The sequence below is a fragment of the Leopardus geoffroyi genome, chromosome D3, assembly GCF_018350155.1.
Source record: "Leopardus geoffroyi isolate Oge1 chromosome D3, O.geoffroyi_Oge1_pat1.0, whole genome shotgun sequence".
Lineage (NCBI taxonomy): Eukaryota > Metazoa > Chordata > Mammalia > Carnivora > Felidae > Leopardus > Leopardus geoffroyi.
In genome coordinates this window covers 19,368,769-19,386,330 of record NC_059339.1, presented here as the reverse complement: position 1 = coordinate 19,386,330, position 17,562 = coordinate 19,368,769, and the positions used below count along the sequence as shown (strand labels likewise).

Genomic DNA, 17,562 nt, shown 5'->3' with positions numbered 1-17,562 from the left:
CAGGCCCCGCCCCTTTCCTAAACCCCACCCCTTCCCTGCCTCAAGGAGGCCCCTCCCCTTCTTTTCCCCTCCCCCGACTTCTATTCCTAGAGGCCCCGGGCCTCAGGATCTAAGCGGGTCCTGGCTAATGGCAATGTCAGCTCCCTGTGACCCCGCCCCTTTCCCCTCCACCACGCACAGGCGCGCAGGCCCTTCCCTGCCTCCGTTCCCCGGAAGCTCCGCCCTTTTTCTTGAGCACGGCCCCGAAGCCCTACCTTTCCGCGAACCTTGGTTCCCCAGAGACTCTTCATCTTCGCAAACTCCGTCTCTTCTCAGCGGCAGTTTCTTTGCTAGCCTAAGGCCAGGTCTTACCCGTACACCGCGGGGTTCAAGAAGACCTAACACTACTGCGACTCGCTGAGGGCCGGCTCTGGGTCGGCCCCAGCTCTACTCTCTATACCTGTTTCTCTACTCGTACGGTGAGATACCTCGCCTTACTGAGGGCTCCCCTTACCTGGCAGTGCCGGTTCCAAAGGTTAAATTGTGAGGGGAGGTCCTGGCCCTCGGCCCCTCCACCTGTTGCCCCCGATCCGAGAGCCCAGGTCCCGGATCCCCGTCTCACAGTCCATCCTGTCCCTGGTGTGAGGTGTTTGGAAACGCGAGTTCCCCACCCCACCTTGCCGCCCCAGGATCAGTGTTTCCGGCGACACCTGGGCGCCGTCACCAGCTCTCTCTTCCGGGGCCGGAACTATCGTACCAGAGTCCACGTTTCCCGGCCGGTAGGGTGAGGAGGAAGCAGAGGCAGGACCGCGCTCACCACTACGAAAAGGAAGGGGGCGGGCTCTGCGCGCAGCATTTTGGGAACGCGTGGTATTCTGGGAGCGCGGGACCCGCCATTCCTTGGCTCACACCTTCGCAGTTGCTCGAGTTGCTGCCGCACGGGAAAGGAAGAGTAGGCCGGAGCCGGTGAGGTGAGGCTTGGGGCAGGCGAGGATAGACCGAAGCACTTGTGAGGGTTCTGGGGCTGGAGAAGCACGCGCCGCCGAGGAGCTCTGGGAGGCTCGGGTAGAGAGAAGAGCGGGAAGCCCGGGTCACTCAAACGTCAGCGTTGCCTCGCTAGCGCCTGGAAGTTCGTTCGCTTTTCCCCAAAGTACATGCCCTTCGCGTTCTGTACTTCTCCAGGCCATGTTTTTTCCCGAACATATAAGCAGTAGTGTTGAAATCATTTCTGGCAGACTTCCTTCGCCCAAGTCCCATCTGGGTAATATTTTTCAAAGTTGTTTGCATCTCTGCCTCCATCCCCTTTTCAGGCACTTATCCTCTCAATATTTTCCATATTGTTACAGAAGTTTTATCAAGTTTCCTTGCTCCTAAACTGTGTTTGAAAAAAATAAGCTGTGTTTGATCCATTTTATAAGTGCTTCTGCCTTTATACTGGGTTATTCCTTACTTATAATCCTGCAGTAGTTCCCCACTGTTTCAGCGTAAAATCAGACTCCTGAGGCTCCTCACCAAGGGTGACTGTCTTTCCTACCCTCATGTTCCCTTTCCTCTCTTGAACACACATGATGTATTTTAACCTTCAGTACTGATCCTCTGGGAATACGAAATCTGCTTGTCTCTGAGTTGTGTCAAGTCAGGTGATTGCCCTGATTATGTTTCTCCTCCAAGCATTTCCTGCTTATGGCTCGTTGTCTCTTTGTGAACACTTTTGCTTTTAACCTTGATGAAGTAAGTGGAGGGTCAAAGAGTACTTAATGGGTTGAATTAAATGCACAGCCCCTTCTAGATTTGCCTGGGTCCTTTTGTCTTTACTGCACTGCCCAGTACTGTAAGCACTAGCCACATGTGACCATTGAACACTTGAAATGTGGCTAATGTGACTGAGGGAGTAAATGTTTCGTTTTCATTTTATTTCACTTTAAGTTTAGTTTAAATAGCTACATGTGGACCGTGGCTACTGTATTGGCTAGGTCTACATCACGGGTTCTCAAAGTGGTGTCATCCACATCTCTGGGTTGCCAAAAACATTGTATGGCATTTACATCTCAGCTCCCTGATGTACTGTGTACACACACAGTATTGGTTACTGATTATCTGATGAAGATAAAGGGGCATATGGTAGCATGGAGGGAGATGGAAGGTACTTTCTTCTCATCCCATTAGCCTTCCCTCTCTCCAGCCCCTCATCCTTCCCCATCCCACATAAGTTCTTCAAGCTAGGAGTTAAGCATTTTTTTCTGTACAAAATGGCAGCTTTGGCATTCTTACTAAGTTTGATGGAGTGTCAGGCCTTAAGGGAGGCATGATATGTGCCACATGACTTCTCAGGCTCTGAAAGATGAACTAACTGGTGTCTCTCTCACTGTAGAACTGTTTTCCTGCCAAGATGTCTATTGGTGTGCCGATTAAAGTCCTACACGAGGCTGAGGGTCACATTGTGACATGTGAGACAAACACCGGCGAGGTGTATCGTGGGAAGCTCATTGAGGCGGAGGACAACATGAACTGCCAGGTATCCTGCTTTCCACATGAGGTTATGGGGGAAGCTTGGGCCTCTCTATTGGAGCACAGAAAGATAGTGGTTGGAGGTCTTTTTGAAGTCCTTCTTGTTGAACAGTTATTTATGGAGTGCCTGGTGTGTGCCAGGCACTGTTCTAGGTGTGGTGATGTGAGCATAAATAAGAGCCATTTGGAATATTTAACTTTGCCCTTTGTTTTCTCCATCCTATAATCATTTCCCATATTTTGAGGACTTGTTTAAGAGAAGTGGCACTACTCCCTTTGGTAGAATTCATCAGATTCAGGGCCATTTTCCTTTTGCCCCTACATGATTGCATAATGCTTTGCAGTTAGCAGAAGCTTCCACTCGTTCTTGGAGGAGGAGTCTCATTTGATTATAGCAACTATCTTGTGAGGTAAGCAGGTTCAGTGATAGTTTTGTCATCCATAAAATAGGATAAGATTAAAAGACTCATCTATTGAATGTCCTTCTGCTAATAAATGTTGGAGCAGCTTCCTGATACCGTGCCCTTCCCGTGGCACCGCTTTGCATTTTGCTAATAATCACATGAATTTCTATAGCATTGCTTTTGCAAGGTATATCAGCACACTTTCTCCTTCATTCTTTAAACCATCAGTTCAGAACTTTGGTTTTGGAATCAGAGGTGTGGGGTTGGATCCTAATTATCTGACTTTAATCATGCTAATTGCCTCAGTTTCCTCATCTGTGAAATGGGACATAGATACCAAGACAGAATTAGTTGTGTGAGAGATTTATTGGGGGAAATGACAATGAAGGATAAAGGAGAGGGAGTAGGAGTAGGCAGGAGAGCTTTCAATCTGTACTGGTCTGGTGCTGGGGAAAGGGAGAGGGAAAAGATAGGATTGAGTGGGAAGAGCCTTAAACGGTAGCATATCTCTGAAGAAGTCTCAGCCAACAAAGTTTGCTCATTAGAAGAAGTCTAAGCCTAAGAATTCTAGCATGGGGCAGAAACAGCCTGACTCTAGGATGCCCACCGTGACCAGTCATTGGCTGGCAGTCTGGGGAGACTGACTTCAGGGCGAAAGCTGTGATTGATCCTACAGGTGGAAGCTGGAGGCTTTCAGCTCCCTCTGTGCCTCATAGCCTGACAACCCTTGAGGGGAGATCTGAGCAGTGCATTCTGAAGACTGCCACAGGGATAACACACCTTGGGTCCATTCTAGAAATCAGATGAGTTATGTGTGTGCAGCAGCTAGTTCTTTGCCATGCACATTATACATATCCACGTATCGTTCCTGTTAATGTTTTTGATGTGAGAAAACTGAAGGTCGGAAAGAGAAAGTCACTTACCCAAGGTCACACTGCAGATCAGGTGTACTAACTATCATTGCTTCACAGGGTTCATTCATTTATTTGTGATCTCATCGTAGCTTTGAGCATCATCTTCCTGCCACCTTGACTAGTAAGTGGGGCCATTTCCCTGGTATTCAGGGAGATAGACACCTAGTGATTGCAGGTTTCTCTATTCAGTGTTTTTGTTTGTTTTAATGTTTATTTTTTGAGGGAGAGAGTGGTGGAGGAGAGGGGCAGAGAGAGAATCCCAAGCAGGCTCCGTGCTGTCATGCCCATGCAGGGTTCAATTTTATGAACAATGAGATCATGACCTGAGCCAAAATCAAGAGTCGGATGCTTAACTTAACCACCTGAGCCACCCAGGCGCCCCTCTCTCTTCAGTGTTGATGCCATATGGGTAGATGATGTCGACTCTCTAAAGGTCCTGTGGGGCCTTGCCTACCTTGTCTTTGTGAGATACCCCTGTCACAGATCCAGTCCTCTGGTTTAAGCCATCCCCATCCATTTTAAGATACTTTATTTTGGTGAGTAGAATGCAAGACTGGGGGTAGGGAATCTTAATGTGTTTATCCAGCTGCTTATTTGGACAACTCCTGAGCTTCCAGGGCCTCAGACTTCCCATTTGTAACATGAGGATGTCTGACCAGATCACCTTGGTGATCTCTCACATGTGGACAGTGTGATATAAAACAGAGCCAGGTGATAGATCTCAAATCAGGTTGCAGCTTGCTATCTTATGTGACTTGGGGCGAGCTTTGCACCTCTCACCCTCTGTTCCCTCCTTTCGAAATCAGGGATAAAAATAGCACCTCAGCCTCAGCATTATAGCGCAGAATAAATGAGTGAATGCATGTCAAATGGTGGGAGCCAACCACTTGCTTCCCACCTATGTTAATCTGCTAGGGCTGTCATAACAAAGTTTCACACTGGGTGGCTTAAACCAGCACATTTATTCCCTCAGGGTTCTGGAAGCTAGAAGTTAGAGACCATGATGTCACATGGTTGGTTCTTCTGAGGGCCATGAAGGAAGGCTCTGTTCCAGGCCTCTCTCTCCTTGGCTTATAGATGCTTCTCTTCTTCATGTATCTTCACGTGGTTTTCCTTTTGTGTCTGTTTCCTGTGTTGCATCTTATGAGGACACAAGTCACATTGAATTAGGGCCCAGTTACCTCTGTAAGGATCCAGTCTCTAAATATGGTCACATTCTAAGATCCTGGGGGGTTAAGACTTCAACATATGAATCGGGGGTGGCTAGGATTCAGCCCATAACACCACCCGTGCCCAGATGCTGAGGCTTCACTGAGTTTACCTAAGCCTGGCTCACTGAATAAAACCAGTAGGCTGTGGCATAGCTAAATATACCATAGTAAACATAGCACAGTTCATTCACATATTCCCGGGATGTGTAAGCCAGTGGCTCCTGCAGTACCTGCTGCTTTCCTTCCTTCCTGGCCCCAGTTAGTCTGCCCTTTGAGGGTGAGAGCATCCCCTTAGCACTTGCTACCCTTTGCTAGAGGGCAACTGGAGTTTAGTGTTTGCCATTTGATGTTGGGTTTTAATAGCATTTTTTATTGTAAAAGTGTGGTGGGTCACACACTACGAAGATTTGGAAACCAAATGAGAGAATCTCCCCACAACCACAATTGGCATGGACATTTTTCCCCCTAGGGATGTGTCTTGGGTTTCTAGTATGTATTTTTTACTCTGCTTTCAAAAAAATTAGGGGCGCCTGGGTGGCGCAGTCGGTTAAGCGTCCGACTTCAGCCAGGTCACGATCTCGCGGTCCGTGAGTTCGAGCCCCGCATCAGGCTCTGGGCTGATGGCTCAGAGCCTGGAGCCTGTTTCTGATTCTGTGTCTCCCTCTCTCTCTGCCCCTCCCCCGTTCATGCTCTGTCTCTCTCTGTCCCAAAAATAAATAAACGTTGAAAAAAAAAAATTTTTTTAAAAATTAGAGGTGGTTCACAAAAAAACTATATGGTAAGGTAAAAATGGACAGATAGGTCAAGGTACAGGTAACCTGGGGTAGACTGTAAAATGAAGCCAGCCAGGCAGTTAGTACCCAGAAATGTAAACGTGAATCCCTGTACATTTAATAAAGGTCCGTTCTGTTCTAAGCTACTTAAGAGTCCTGACAGAGGGAAATTAGCAGTTCTGAAATGCATGGTGTCCTTAAGATAAAATACCAGTTGTGCGGTTTTCCCTGGCGCTTGGAGGTGGGAGACATTTTCCCCCTGGGCCTTAATGAAAGAGATATGGTCTTATACCATTATATAATGTTGTCGACAACGTCTCCAGACAAAATACACCTTGGGGCGCCTGGGTGGCTTAGTCAGTTAGGCATCTGACTCTTGATTTCGGCCCAGGCCATGATCTTACAGTTCATGAGATAGAGCCCTGTATTGGGCTCTGTGCTGACAGCATGGAGCCTGCTTGGGATATTCATTCATTCTCTCTCTCTCTCTCTCTCTCTCTGTCTCTCTCTCCCTCTCTCAAAATAAATAAATAAACATTAAAAAACAAAATAAAATGGGGTGCCTGGGTGGCTCAGTCAGTTGAGTGGCCGACTTCAGCTCAGGTCATGATCTCACGGCTCGTGAGTTTGAGTCCCACGTCGGGCTCTGTACTGACGATTCGGAGCCTGGAGCCTGCTTTGGATTCTGTCTCCCTCTCTCTCTGCTCTCCTCCACTCACCTGTCTCTCTCTCAAAAATAAATAAGCATTTAAAACAAAACAAAATAAAATACATCTTTTTGGGTTCCTTGGGTATTTTTAATGTAGCCTGTTACCACAGCCCTTATTTGACATTGAAAATGTAACCTATGCAAGCGTTAATCCTATGATGAGCTCCCTGAAATGGTGCTCATAGGGTCAGAGGGTTGTAGATGCTTCTTGGCATCTGAGGTTTGGCTGGAAAGGCTGGGAGCCTTGTCCTTCTCTTCTGTACCCCACAGCTGCAGGGCAGGCATGATCGTCTAGCCAGTGCTGTAGAATGTGGCATCATTATGGGTGACAGAGCCCTGCACGTGCTGCTGCGAGCATCTTCTATTTGCCCTGTGTGTATGGGGTGAGAAAGGCCTCTGTGGCTCTCCATGTAGTCTTGAGCTGATTTTTGTTTGTAGCAGAGATGGGACCTGATCCTGTCTCTTGCTCAGCCTGGTGATTTAATGCCAGAGGCCCCCAAATGGGAAAGTTTCTGTTTTTGGTTATGTGTACTTAACCGTGGTGTTGAAGCATCCTGTCTTTATTAATTGTTAAGGAGGGAACAAGGGGATTTTTCTTCAAAGTAAAAAAATATATATTTCTTAAGAAATAACCTTTCTAGTTAGATACTTGGTAAAATATTAAAAACAAAAAATGAGTTTAAGGTGAGGAATTATGAGTTGAAATAAGCACATCATTTTGATTTTATAGACTATCTATATTTATGTAACCTTTGGGGGGCAACTTTTATGGCTGGATTTTGTTAGGTATCCAGTGTGAGAGGTCCCTAGAGGTTCTTTTGTAGAGTCTTAGTGAATGCTAGACAGGTTCTCCCAGCTAGGCAACAGTCCGTATTCAGACATTTAGTGCATCTCATAATTTTTTTATGATGGAAGTTTATATTTAAACATATAAATAGCTTTTACAGTAGAAATGTTAATTTTCCAATTAAAAGTGGATGACCCAAGTCAAAAAATGGCTAATTAACAGAAGAAAATGTGTGAAGTGGACATTTGACGTCTAAAAATAATGGCCTTATTATCAGACACGCAAATTGGGGAACAATAAGAATTTCTAAACTTAAAAGATGGCAAAATAAAATGAATAATTCTACCAAGCGTTCCTTACTAGTTTGCCAGTAGAAGTATAGATATGTTAAATGTTTAACATACGTCAATATAGAAGCAATAAGCACCTTTGGTGCTTTAATTCTGCTTCTAAAAATCTATCAAAAATTGTGGACAGGGGTTTATATTGCAGTGCTGTTTTTGATGATGGAAACCTGAAAACAGACATTTCCTTTTTTTTTTTAATGTGTTACTTATTTTTGAGATAGAGACAGAGCACGAGTTGGGGAGGGGGGCAGAGAGAGAGGGAGACACAGAATCCGAAGCAGGTTCCAGGCTTTCAGCTGTCAGCACAGAGCCCCATGTGGGGCTTGAACCCACGAAGTATGAGATCATGACCTGAGCTGAAGTTTAACGCTTAACCACCTGAGCCACCCAGACTCCCCAGCAACAGACATTTCTAATGAGTTAAATAATTTATGGTAAACAAATTAGGGGACATTACAAAGAATATTATGCATCCAGTCAAAGAACGTAGAAGAATATTTAACATCATGGGAAAATGCTGTTGACATAAGCGGGGAAAACAAATCTCCACAATGCGTTCCCAGTTTTATGAATATAAAAGCCAGATTATAAGTGATACATAAAAATGCATTAAGTTTTTGAGGAAACCAAAGTGAGTAGTTCTCTTTTGGTGGGAATTAAATGCGATTAAAAAATTTTTTTTAGCGGCTCAGTCTGTTGAGCATCTGACTCTTATTTTCGGCTCAGGTCATGATCTCAGGGTCGTGGAATGGAGCCCTGTCCCATGTTGGGCTGCAGCAGAGCCTGCTTAAGATTCTCTCTCCCACTTCCCCTCTTCCCAGTTTGTGTCCACATGTGTACGTTCTCTCTAATGTAAAAATTTTTTTGAAAGTTAAAATTTTTTTTGGTGTTTGGAGTGTTTGGGTGGCTCAGTTAAGCGCCTCTTGATTTTGGCTCAGGTCATGATCTCAGGGTTGTGAGATTGAGGCCTGCGTCCATACTGCACTGGGCTGCTTCAGATTCTCTCCCTCTGCCCCTCCCCGCCTCACTTGGTTGTGCTTTCTCGCTCTCTAAACACAAAATTTTATTTAAAGTTCTTATTTATTTTTTAGTAATCTCTATACCAACAAAGGGCTTGAACTTATGACCCCCAGATCAAGAGTCACATGCTCTTCGAACTGAACCAGCCCTATATGGGATTAAAATTTTTAAGAAAATTTCTTGTCATTTAAAAAAATGACAAGTATGAGTTAAGTTTATGATCATGAAGCACAGTAAATATTATTTAAAAAGAAGAATGTAGGGACACTTGGGTGGCTCAGTCAGTTTAACATCAGTCTCTTGATTTCGGCTCAGATCATGATCTCGTGGTTCATGAGTTTGAACCCCTCATCAGGCTCTGTGCTCTCCCCCTTCCTGTCTTCTCTACCCCTCCCCTGCTCACTCTTTCTCACTAAATAAATTAAAAAATAATATTAAATAAAAATAAGAGGGTATGCAGTTAGTAGATAAATAAATCCTGGCATTCTAATATACAGTATAGTGATTATAGGCAGCAAAACTGTATCATAAACATTAAATTTGCTAAGGTACTAGATCTTGTTTTCTTCTGTAGAAGAAATGATAATTATGTGACATGATAGAGATGTTAGTTAATGCTACCATAGCAGGCATACTGCAATATAAATGTTATCAAATCATTGTACTGTGTATCTTAAACTTCGGCAATGTTATATATAAATTATATCTTGATAAAATAAAAGGACCAAAACCAAAAATAGGAGGGTAACGGTCAAACCCAAAATTTCACTGTTCTTTTTTTTTTTTTAATGTTTATTTATTTTTGGCCGAGAGAGAGACAGAGCATGAGTGGGGGAGTGACAGAGAGAGAGGGAGACACAGAATCTGAAGCAGACTCCAGACTCCAGCTGTCAGCACAGAGCCCGATGCAGGGCTTGAATTCACGGACTGTGAGATTATGACCTGAGCCAAAGTTGGTCGCTTAACCAACTGAGCCACCCAGGAGCTTCTTCACTGTTCTTAAAGTAACATAATTCCTAGAAATCTTGATGAGAGAAGGTGATAGAGTTCAGAGACTGCAGGAGCTGAAATAATGCTTTGGGGACTTTGGCATGACCACCCCATCACTGACTGGACTGTTCAACGCACCCCCCCCCCCCCGCCCTCCCCACGCTATGGCATAATGGAGCCAGCTTCTGGATAATGGCCTGTGCATGAGTTCTTCGTGTAAAAATGATAACCTGAAAGAAGCCCTCACATGATTGTCATTAGCTAACTGCCTAGAGTTAATATCAGGAAGTTCTTGAAATTTCTGAATGCAGTGTGTTTGGGAATTTCTTCAGATACCTAGTTGTCTAACTAGAAGGAAAAACTATTTATCTAGATGTCATCTGTACATACAGTATTTTCCTCTGTGTACTGTTAAGTTCAGGATCACATACTGCACTTAGTTATCAGCTTGCTTTGTGCTTCTTTTGTCTGGGACAGTTCCTCTGCTTTTGCTTTTCACAGCATTGATGTTTTTGAAGAATAGGGCCAGTTACTTGTTTTAGAATGTCTTTTAATTAGAGTTTCTCTGGTGTTTTCTCATGATTACATTTTTTTTTTTTTTTTTTTTTTGTTTGTTTTGGCTGTTAGTGTGTAAGTGATTTCTCCTTCTCAGGGTGTCACTTGGAGGCCCAAACACCTGTTTGCCCTTTATTGGTGATGTTAACCTTGATCATTTGGGTGAGGTGTCTTGTGGTCTCTCCACTGTATATTCTTTTTTCGTTTTGCAACTAATGAAAATTTTGTGGGGGAGATTCTTTAAATAAATATCGTGTGTATTCGGTTTCTCATTGCCACCTCCACCACCCCCCATTATCATTCAGTGAGGATTCTTGAATGAAGATGCTTGAGTCTTTTTATTATGATGGCTGCAAAAGAATGGTTTTTGTTTTTAACTCCATCATTCTTTATTTACTAGGTCTACTGTATGGAAGAGCCTTTCCTTATCCCCCGTTTATTCATTTATTATCAGTTTCTGTTTATGGGTTTCTGTTTCATTAAATGGATTATAATCTGTTACTGTCATTGCTTTGCTTGAATTATCCCAAATTGGTCCAGAAGCTGGCTCCTTTTAGTGTGTCGTGGCCATTTTGGGAGAGCATGTACTTAACCTTCCAGAACAAGATGTATGTTACAGGCTCATCTTTTACTTCCCTATCCCAACTCTTAATCAGCCAGTTCTTCAGGTAGCTTTGGTTTCTTTTTGGTTGGGAGTAAAATTTAAAAACCAAGATCTGGGTACTATTAAATATTTTAAAAGTCTTAGTTTAACTTGTCAAGCTGGGACCTGTCTCCAGAAGGCTGTGTGCTTAATAGTACCAGAAGCTTCCATTCATTTATTCTATACCAGGTGCTATGGTAGTGTTTTTATGTGCAATAGATCTTTCGCAGGACTTCTCTGAGGACAAGCTTCCAGATGCCCAGGGTGACCAAACATGGAAGAAGCAGATCTAAACCTGTACCTCTGAGCCCCAGATCTCTGGTCTTAACCACAGTTTCTGAAGATGAGGTGTAGAGTAAACCTGCTAGAGCCTTTTGCCTCTAGGAGTGTCAGATTTCAGGCAGGAAGTTGAGTAGAAAGGATCAGAACAAAAGAGGGAGGCTCTGCTATTAATGGTAGGGGAAGGGAGAGTGGAGGAGGGGACCAGACGCTTGTTGAGTGCTTGCTCTGTGTCCCACAACAGGGATATTGTGATCGATGACCCCGAGGCACCCCAACATTGCTTTCCTCTTGGACCTGGATGTGTGAGGAAATTCCCACAATTTTGACTGTACTAAGATCTCTCTCCCAAGATGTCATTTCAGTTAGGCACCTGGTTTATGCTACCTGTGTTTCATTGTGGCTGGTTGGGAAAGTTGAGTAAGGTAGGTGTTTCTGCCTGACTTCCACTGAAACCTAGTTTACTCAAGTTGTTGCCTTTGGCTTGTGATGCCAACATAGCTCAGGCTTATTAACAAGCTGTGTGGGTGGGCGAGACTGTGGGGCTTTATAACAGTGCAGCCATTTCTTTGTGGGTGCTGCAGGGGGTGCATGAGAGCAGTAGCTGACCTGGTCATTATTAGGGTTGTCATAGGAGTCAGTTGATGCTGGACCCTTTCCTGCTTCAGCCAGGACAGTTTGTCTTGTTGGTCTTACAGAACACCCTCTGTCGGGGATTTTCAAAGTGGGTTGGGGAGGTTTTGACAAAGGAATGGGTGAGATGTACTGGGATGTGCTGGAGAAGTAGCTTAGCAATAGCACAGCCTCCAAAATAGATGTCTTAACTGTCATTTAGATTCATTATTTACTGAGTTTCTAATATATACTAGGTAATAGGGACATCATTTAGACATATTTGTCTCATTTGACTTGTTCCTTAATTATTGGAGGAAGTAAGTGGTGATCTGATGTATCGTTGAAGAGTGTGAGTTTAGAGTTAGATAGACCTGAATTCAGGTCCTGTCCAGGCCACACAGGGGCAGTGTGACCTTAGGCAGGAGAATAGAGTGGGTAAAGGTGTGGCCTCTGGGGACAGACCTGCCTCTGGTGGCTGTGCTGCTTCATCTCTCTAGTGGAGATGATGATGGTGTCCATCTTGTAGAATTGTGTGATTTATTTGAGTTATGATGTGAAATTGCCTGGGACACTAATAAGTGCTCCATAAAAGTTGGCTTTGTTATGTTGTATTTCCCTCCCTTTGTGGATGAGGGAACTGAACCTGGAGACTTACCCAGAGTAACATTTCTAACAAACGGCAGGGCCAGTTCTCAAATATAGGTTCTCAGTCCTATTCTGTCTGCTCCAGAGTCATGGGCGTGTCTGGTATTTGTGAGCCTGGGTCAGACCCAGGTTTCTCAAGTAGTTTAACCATCCCTGGTGTTCATTTGTGACATCAGAGGTTATGGTATTCTTCAAGGCAAGAACAGGATGGCAAGGATTTAAAACCTGTGTGGGAATTTGTTAAGAAACTGGGGATGTTGAGCCTGGAACAGAAGATTTATTGGAAACTTGAGACCTGTTACCCCTGAGGATGGAACAGGGGCAGTGGGTTGAAGTTCTGTAAACTGTTCCACTGCACAGATTTAGCAGGATGGCCCTAGAGTGTTGTTACTCTTTTTTCACACTGGATGTTCTTGCAGAGGCTGGGTGGCCAGTTAGCACTTGAAAAGGAATGTAAAGGTGGCAACAAACCAGTCAGAAATCTGGGAGACAGCATCTCTTTACACTGTGGGCTTTGACCTATACTGAATAAATTATAATACTCTTCGATCCAAAAGATTAAAAATAAGCTACTTTTTGTTGGAAACATCGTACCTGTTAAGGTTGGCACTGGCAGGTTTGTGGCACCCTTCTATGCCAAGCCAGTCTGCCATGTGGTTTCCCCTCTAGGGTCCCTGTCTCTCCATCCCATAGCTTATGCATGTTGGCATATTGATCTTTCCAATGTGCTGCCTTAACCCTGTCCACCCTCCCTCTTTCCACAAACTTGAGTGACCCCCATAGTCTCCATGGTGATGACTCTGTCCCCTGTCCCCTTGCTCTGCTCCAGTTCTCGTGTCCTATGGGTTGGTGCCCAAGTGTTGTGTCTCTCAGTGCAGGCTCTTGCCTCACACCTTCCCCATTATTCTGGACCCTTCATACAGGCATCACCACCTATACTTCTCCATTCCTAGTCACTGAAGCTAAAGAGGCTCTATTTTGCCTTCTTGAATATGCAGTCTGGGAGGGTAAGAGCTGCCTCTGGTGCACACTCATGACCTTCATGGTCCCTTTGCAATCTGTGTGCCGGACAGATGCAAGAGAGGACACAGTTTGGACAGGCAGTTCAGAGCTGTTTAAATTATAGTTTTTTTACCATTGAGAGCCCTTCACATGCTGGCAGGGGAGGCAGTATAGCAGAGTTAGGGCTCTCGAGTCAGGCCAACTGGGTTTGAGTCTGGATCCTTTCATTCTGGCTGTTGGACTTTAGACAAGTGCTTTAGTTTTGTGTGTGTTTTTGTTTTTTTTTTGTTTTTTTTATCTGTAAAATTGGGAATATTCATACCTATCCTGGAGGTGCTATGAGGATCATATATGTGAAGTTCTTTGCACAGTCCCTCGCACACGTCGTAGGTCCTCCTATTTCCCTGGCTTTGCCTGGCTCCTTCATTTCATGATGTTAGTTTGTGCGTTTCTGGACTTGCCCTCCCACCACCCAAGGCTCACCCTCTTTGTGTGTCCTTGTTCTCTGCTCATGCTGTTGGCCCTTACTGATTCCCTTCCAGATGTCCAACATCACAGTCACATACAGAGACGGCCGAGTGGCACAGCTGGAGCAGGTGTACATCCGTGGCAGCAAGATCCGCTTTCTCATTTTGCCTGACATGCTGAAAAATGCGCCCATGTTAAAGAGCATGAAAAATAAAAACCAAGGCTCAGGGGCTGGCCGGGGAAAAGCTGCTATTCTGAAGGCCCAAGGTATGTGCTCCTCATGCACTGGTTTTAACATATGTGTTTGTCATGTATCTTTTAGGAAAGGGCCCTGTTAATTGCCTGGGCATAGGGTGGACTTCGACTTCAGCCATGTCTACATCTGTCACCCTGCAGGCTTGGGGCCCACACCTGTGAAGATTTGGGGGCCTTATCTCGCCTTCTCTGTCTTGCCTCACCTGATCACATTCTTAAGGCTTATTCAAAATCCAAAGTGCCTCCTTAGAAAAAGGAAGGGGACTCCTATCTTAAATGAGAGAGTAGATAAGTCTCCTATAATGAATTTCTGGGAGGCCCTTTGTTTCCAGAAATTCTGTCCAAAGAGTTTGGGCGAAGCTTGCTCTTACCTAGTTTGCTGAGCAGGGGCACTGTAGTTTGGATTAACTGACTCCTGAAGCAGTGGGGCAACAGTTCCCAGAGAAGCTGGGGGTGTTTGTTGACACCCAGTATGCATGGGGGGAAATGCTGATGATAGGGATCCATTTTCATATAAGAAATAAGCAGTTTTAAGCCATCTTTACCCATTAAAGGGACTGAACTTCTGTTTTCGAATATTCTTGTATTTGAAAATAAATCCTTTCTTTCAGCATGTCCCCAGTGACCCAGTGACCTTCCTTAGTCTGGCCTTTCTTTTAGGTCAGCCTAGTCAGAGTTTTTATGTTTGGGTCCATGAAAAGCTCTGCCATGATGATTGTCTAGAAAGCAAGTGTATTTGTTAGAAAATGTATGTCAGTAGAAAGATTTATAGTGCAGGAAAGTCACTGGATTTTCTATCAGTGCTTTTGTTGCTATGCATATTTTATATATGAGGTAGCTTTTGAGTTTAAAGATGTAAGAGTAATCCTTTAAAATGTCCTTCAAAAAAGCTGATCAGAGAATCTCTTTGCCCTTCCTAGATAAGTGGCATTTGTGGGCAGGCAGAACCAGAAGCTCTGGACCTTTGTCCTGGTGAAGGAATGGTTTTCAGGAATACTGGCTTTCTTACTAGAACTGCTTTTCTCTCTGCTTTCTCAGGGAGGGCTGCCCTCATTGTCACTGTATAACTACACCACCTTCTCTAACAAAAGGTGCAGCCCAGTAGTTGTGCACTAGAAGGCACGTGGCAGTGAGTTTACCCAGGCCCATTGGCCTCTGCCTGGGCCATCTGTGCTGCCAGTCCCTTGCTGTAGTCCCATCAGCTTGTCGCTGGGTTCTTGGGTGACTTCCTTCCCTCTTCAGGTTGGCTCCAGGCTCTATAAGTGGGAAGAGGGGTGAGACTCCGATTAGCAGCCATCAGAATATTTTCACTTGTCCTTCAAAGCCACTGGTTCTCTCCTAGAACTCTTGGGGTCATAGACAACAGCAGCTTATTATGTCTATGTCCTTCGTGTGGGGTGTGGTTTTGCTTTGCTGTTACGAAACGTTTTATATTTCAGGGTAGCTCAAAAAAAAAAGAAACCTGCCACCCAGATTTAACAGATGTTTAACATTTGTTTCAGAATTTTAAGTGTGAATTAAATTCATCTGTCATGTGTTATTACCTCACCCTAGGACAGCTCTGGGAATTCATCTTTTCTTTGGTTCTCACACTTGCTTCCCAAACCACCTTAGCTTTCAACACACTGACTCCTGGCCTCTTGTTGAGAGCAGGACTGGATTGGAAGGCAGGAGTTTGGTGCCCCCTCCAGCTCTGATGCCAGGCGTCAGTCCCCAGGCAATGGGGAAATGGCATGTGGTGGGCATGGTGTTGGACTAGGTGGCCTTCCAGGCCCTTTCCTGTGCCAGTGTCCAAGGAAGGGCTCTGGCTGTTCTGTGGCATGAGCACTCACTGACTTCACTGACCTGGCCTTTTCCTTTCTTTCCTACCTTTCAGTGGCTGCAAGAGGAAGAGGACGTGGAATGGGGCGTGGAAACATCTTCCAGAAGCGAAGATAAATTTATCTGTTGAACTGAACTTTGTCGTTATTTTTTCCCTTAGGTTGTCTGGGTTCAGGGGGGTGTATGCTTATGTATATGTTCTAGGTTTTCTTTTGACATCTTTCTCTTTAGAGCAAAGGAAATGTTAAACTAAATAAATATGGTGGTGATTGTTTGTTTTGTTTTCTTTTTGAAAAAATAAGGACTGTGTGTTCATTTTGGAGTTTGTGTTCTGTTTGCTTTGGCAGCAAGTTAAATTTTGACACCCTGGAAGGTGTCCTGGGAGAATGCTAGTACTTTGAAATCACATAGTTATTGATAAGAGTTTAAGCTGCTGTTCCAGGCCAGTTGCCGGTTAAACCCGTGGAAAAACTCCAAGTACACACAGACGGTCTTGTTGGTCTTTAGACACAGGCACTTGTACGGTGCTTTGTTCAGGTAACCTTTGTGGAGATGTCATCAGCTCAGCTTGAACAACACAGCATGGGTGGTCCTGGGCAAAGAAAAAGTCCCCCATTCTGATCTTTGTAGGCTGGAAACCCTAGTGGTTCAGCATTTGGCAAATGTAATCTCATCTTAAAAGATAATTCGGGGAGTCCTAGTGGCCAACATTGATGACTACTACACTGGCTTCATAACCAGTTTTGTGGTGATTTGCAGGGACAGATTCTTATGCATTTATCAGAGCATCTTAGCATGCATTAGCACAGCCATAGTTTTTAATGTAGCAGAGGTAGAAAGGACAAGGTATGCAAAGCAAATAACTGACAAAAACACAGAAATTGGAAGTCAAATGCTGAAAAGAGGTCTTGTCGGGTTCAGTATAGGATGAGCTTCAGCAAAAGCTACTAAGAGGAAAAGGGACTGATTGCCCTTGCAGTGCACATTGCTCATGGGACACATCGTTTGAGTAATAAAAGAGGAAGAAGAAAATCCAGCACATCTGTTGACCAGGCATCAAGTAAGGATTTCCTTTTTCTTATTTTTTTTTTAAAGTTTGTGAGAGAGAGAGCAAGGGAGGAGCAGAGAGGGAGAATCCCAAGCAGGCTTCACACTGTCAGCACAGAGCCTGATGCGGGGCTCAATCCCATGAATCGTGAGATCACAACGTGAGTTGAAATCAAGAGTCGGTTGCTTAACCGAGTCACCCAGGCACCCCTGAAGTAGGGATTTTCTAACAAGCCTTGTCTTATAATTGTGGCACTACCATGATGTAACAGACCTTGTGTTATTCCTGTAATAAAAGAACTCCTAAGGAACAAGATTCAGATTGTCGGTTAGATACTGCAGGTGCATAAATAAGGTTTCAGAGACCCATCCCCCAGAGCAGCCCCTGTGCCTCTTGCTTCAGCACCCCCAGTTCTTGTGACACATTTGGATGAAGTGTGCTGGTGGGCCCTGTAGGCTGTGCTGCCTCAGCAGAGGGGCTCCTAGACTGGGGGCCATTTCAAATGAACTTAATGTGAATAGAGTTTAGAGTTCCATTTGTTTTAGATTTGACCAAAAGTTAATGTGTCGTTTCTGGTAAGGAAAGAAAC

The 17,562-nt window shown here is 44.6% G+C and overlaps 1 protein-coding gene across 1 annotated transcript; it reads left to right on the top strand.

Moving 5' to 3' along the window:
* The first annotated feature begins 225 nt into the window (after positions 1-225).
* On the top strand, positions 226-16,199 carry SNRPD3 (small nuclear ribonucleoprotein D3 polypeptide). Its single transcript, XM_045459623.1, has 4 exons — positions 226-950; positions 2,351-2,494; positions 13,924-14,116; positions 15,981-16,199. The coding sequence occupies exons 2-4, from the start codon at positions 2,369-2,371 to the stop codon at positions 16,040-16,042; spliced, it is 381 nt and encodes a 126-aa protein (XP_045315579.1). The 5' UTR covers positions 226-950; positions 2,351-2,368; the 3' UTR covers positions 16,043-16,199.
* Positions 16,200-17,562: the final 1,363 nt, after the last annotated feature.

Bases quoted from the DNA above. Each gene is read 5' to 3' on its own strand.
- SNRPD3 (XM_045459623.1), top strand. From the start codon at position 2,369: ATGTCTATTGGTGTGCCGATTAAAGTCCTACACGAGGCTGAGGGTCAC. The intron at 2,495-13,923 runs GTATCCTGCTTT...ATTCCCTTCCAG, and splicing joins AGGACAACATGAACTGCCAG to ATGTCCAACATCACAGTCAC. The intron at 14,117-15,980 runs GTATGTGCTCCT...CCTACCTTTCAG, and splicing joins TGCTATTCTGAAGGCCCAAG to TGGCTGCAAGAGGAAGAGGA.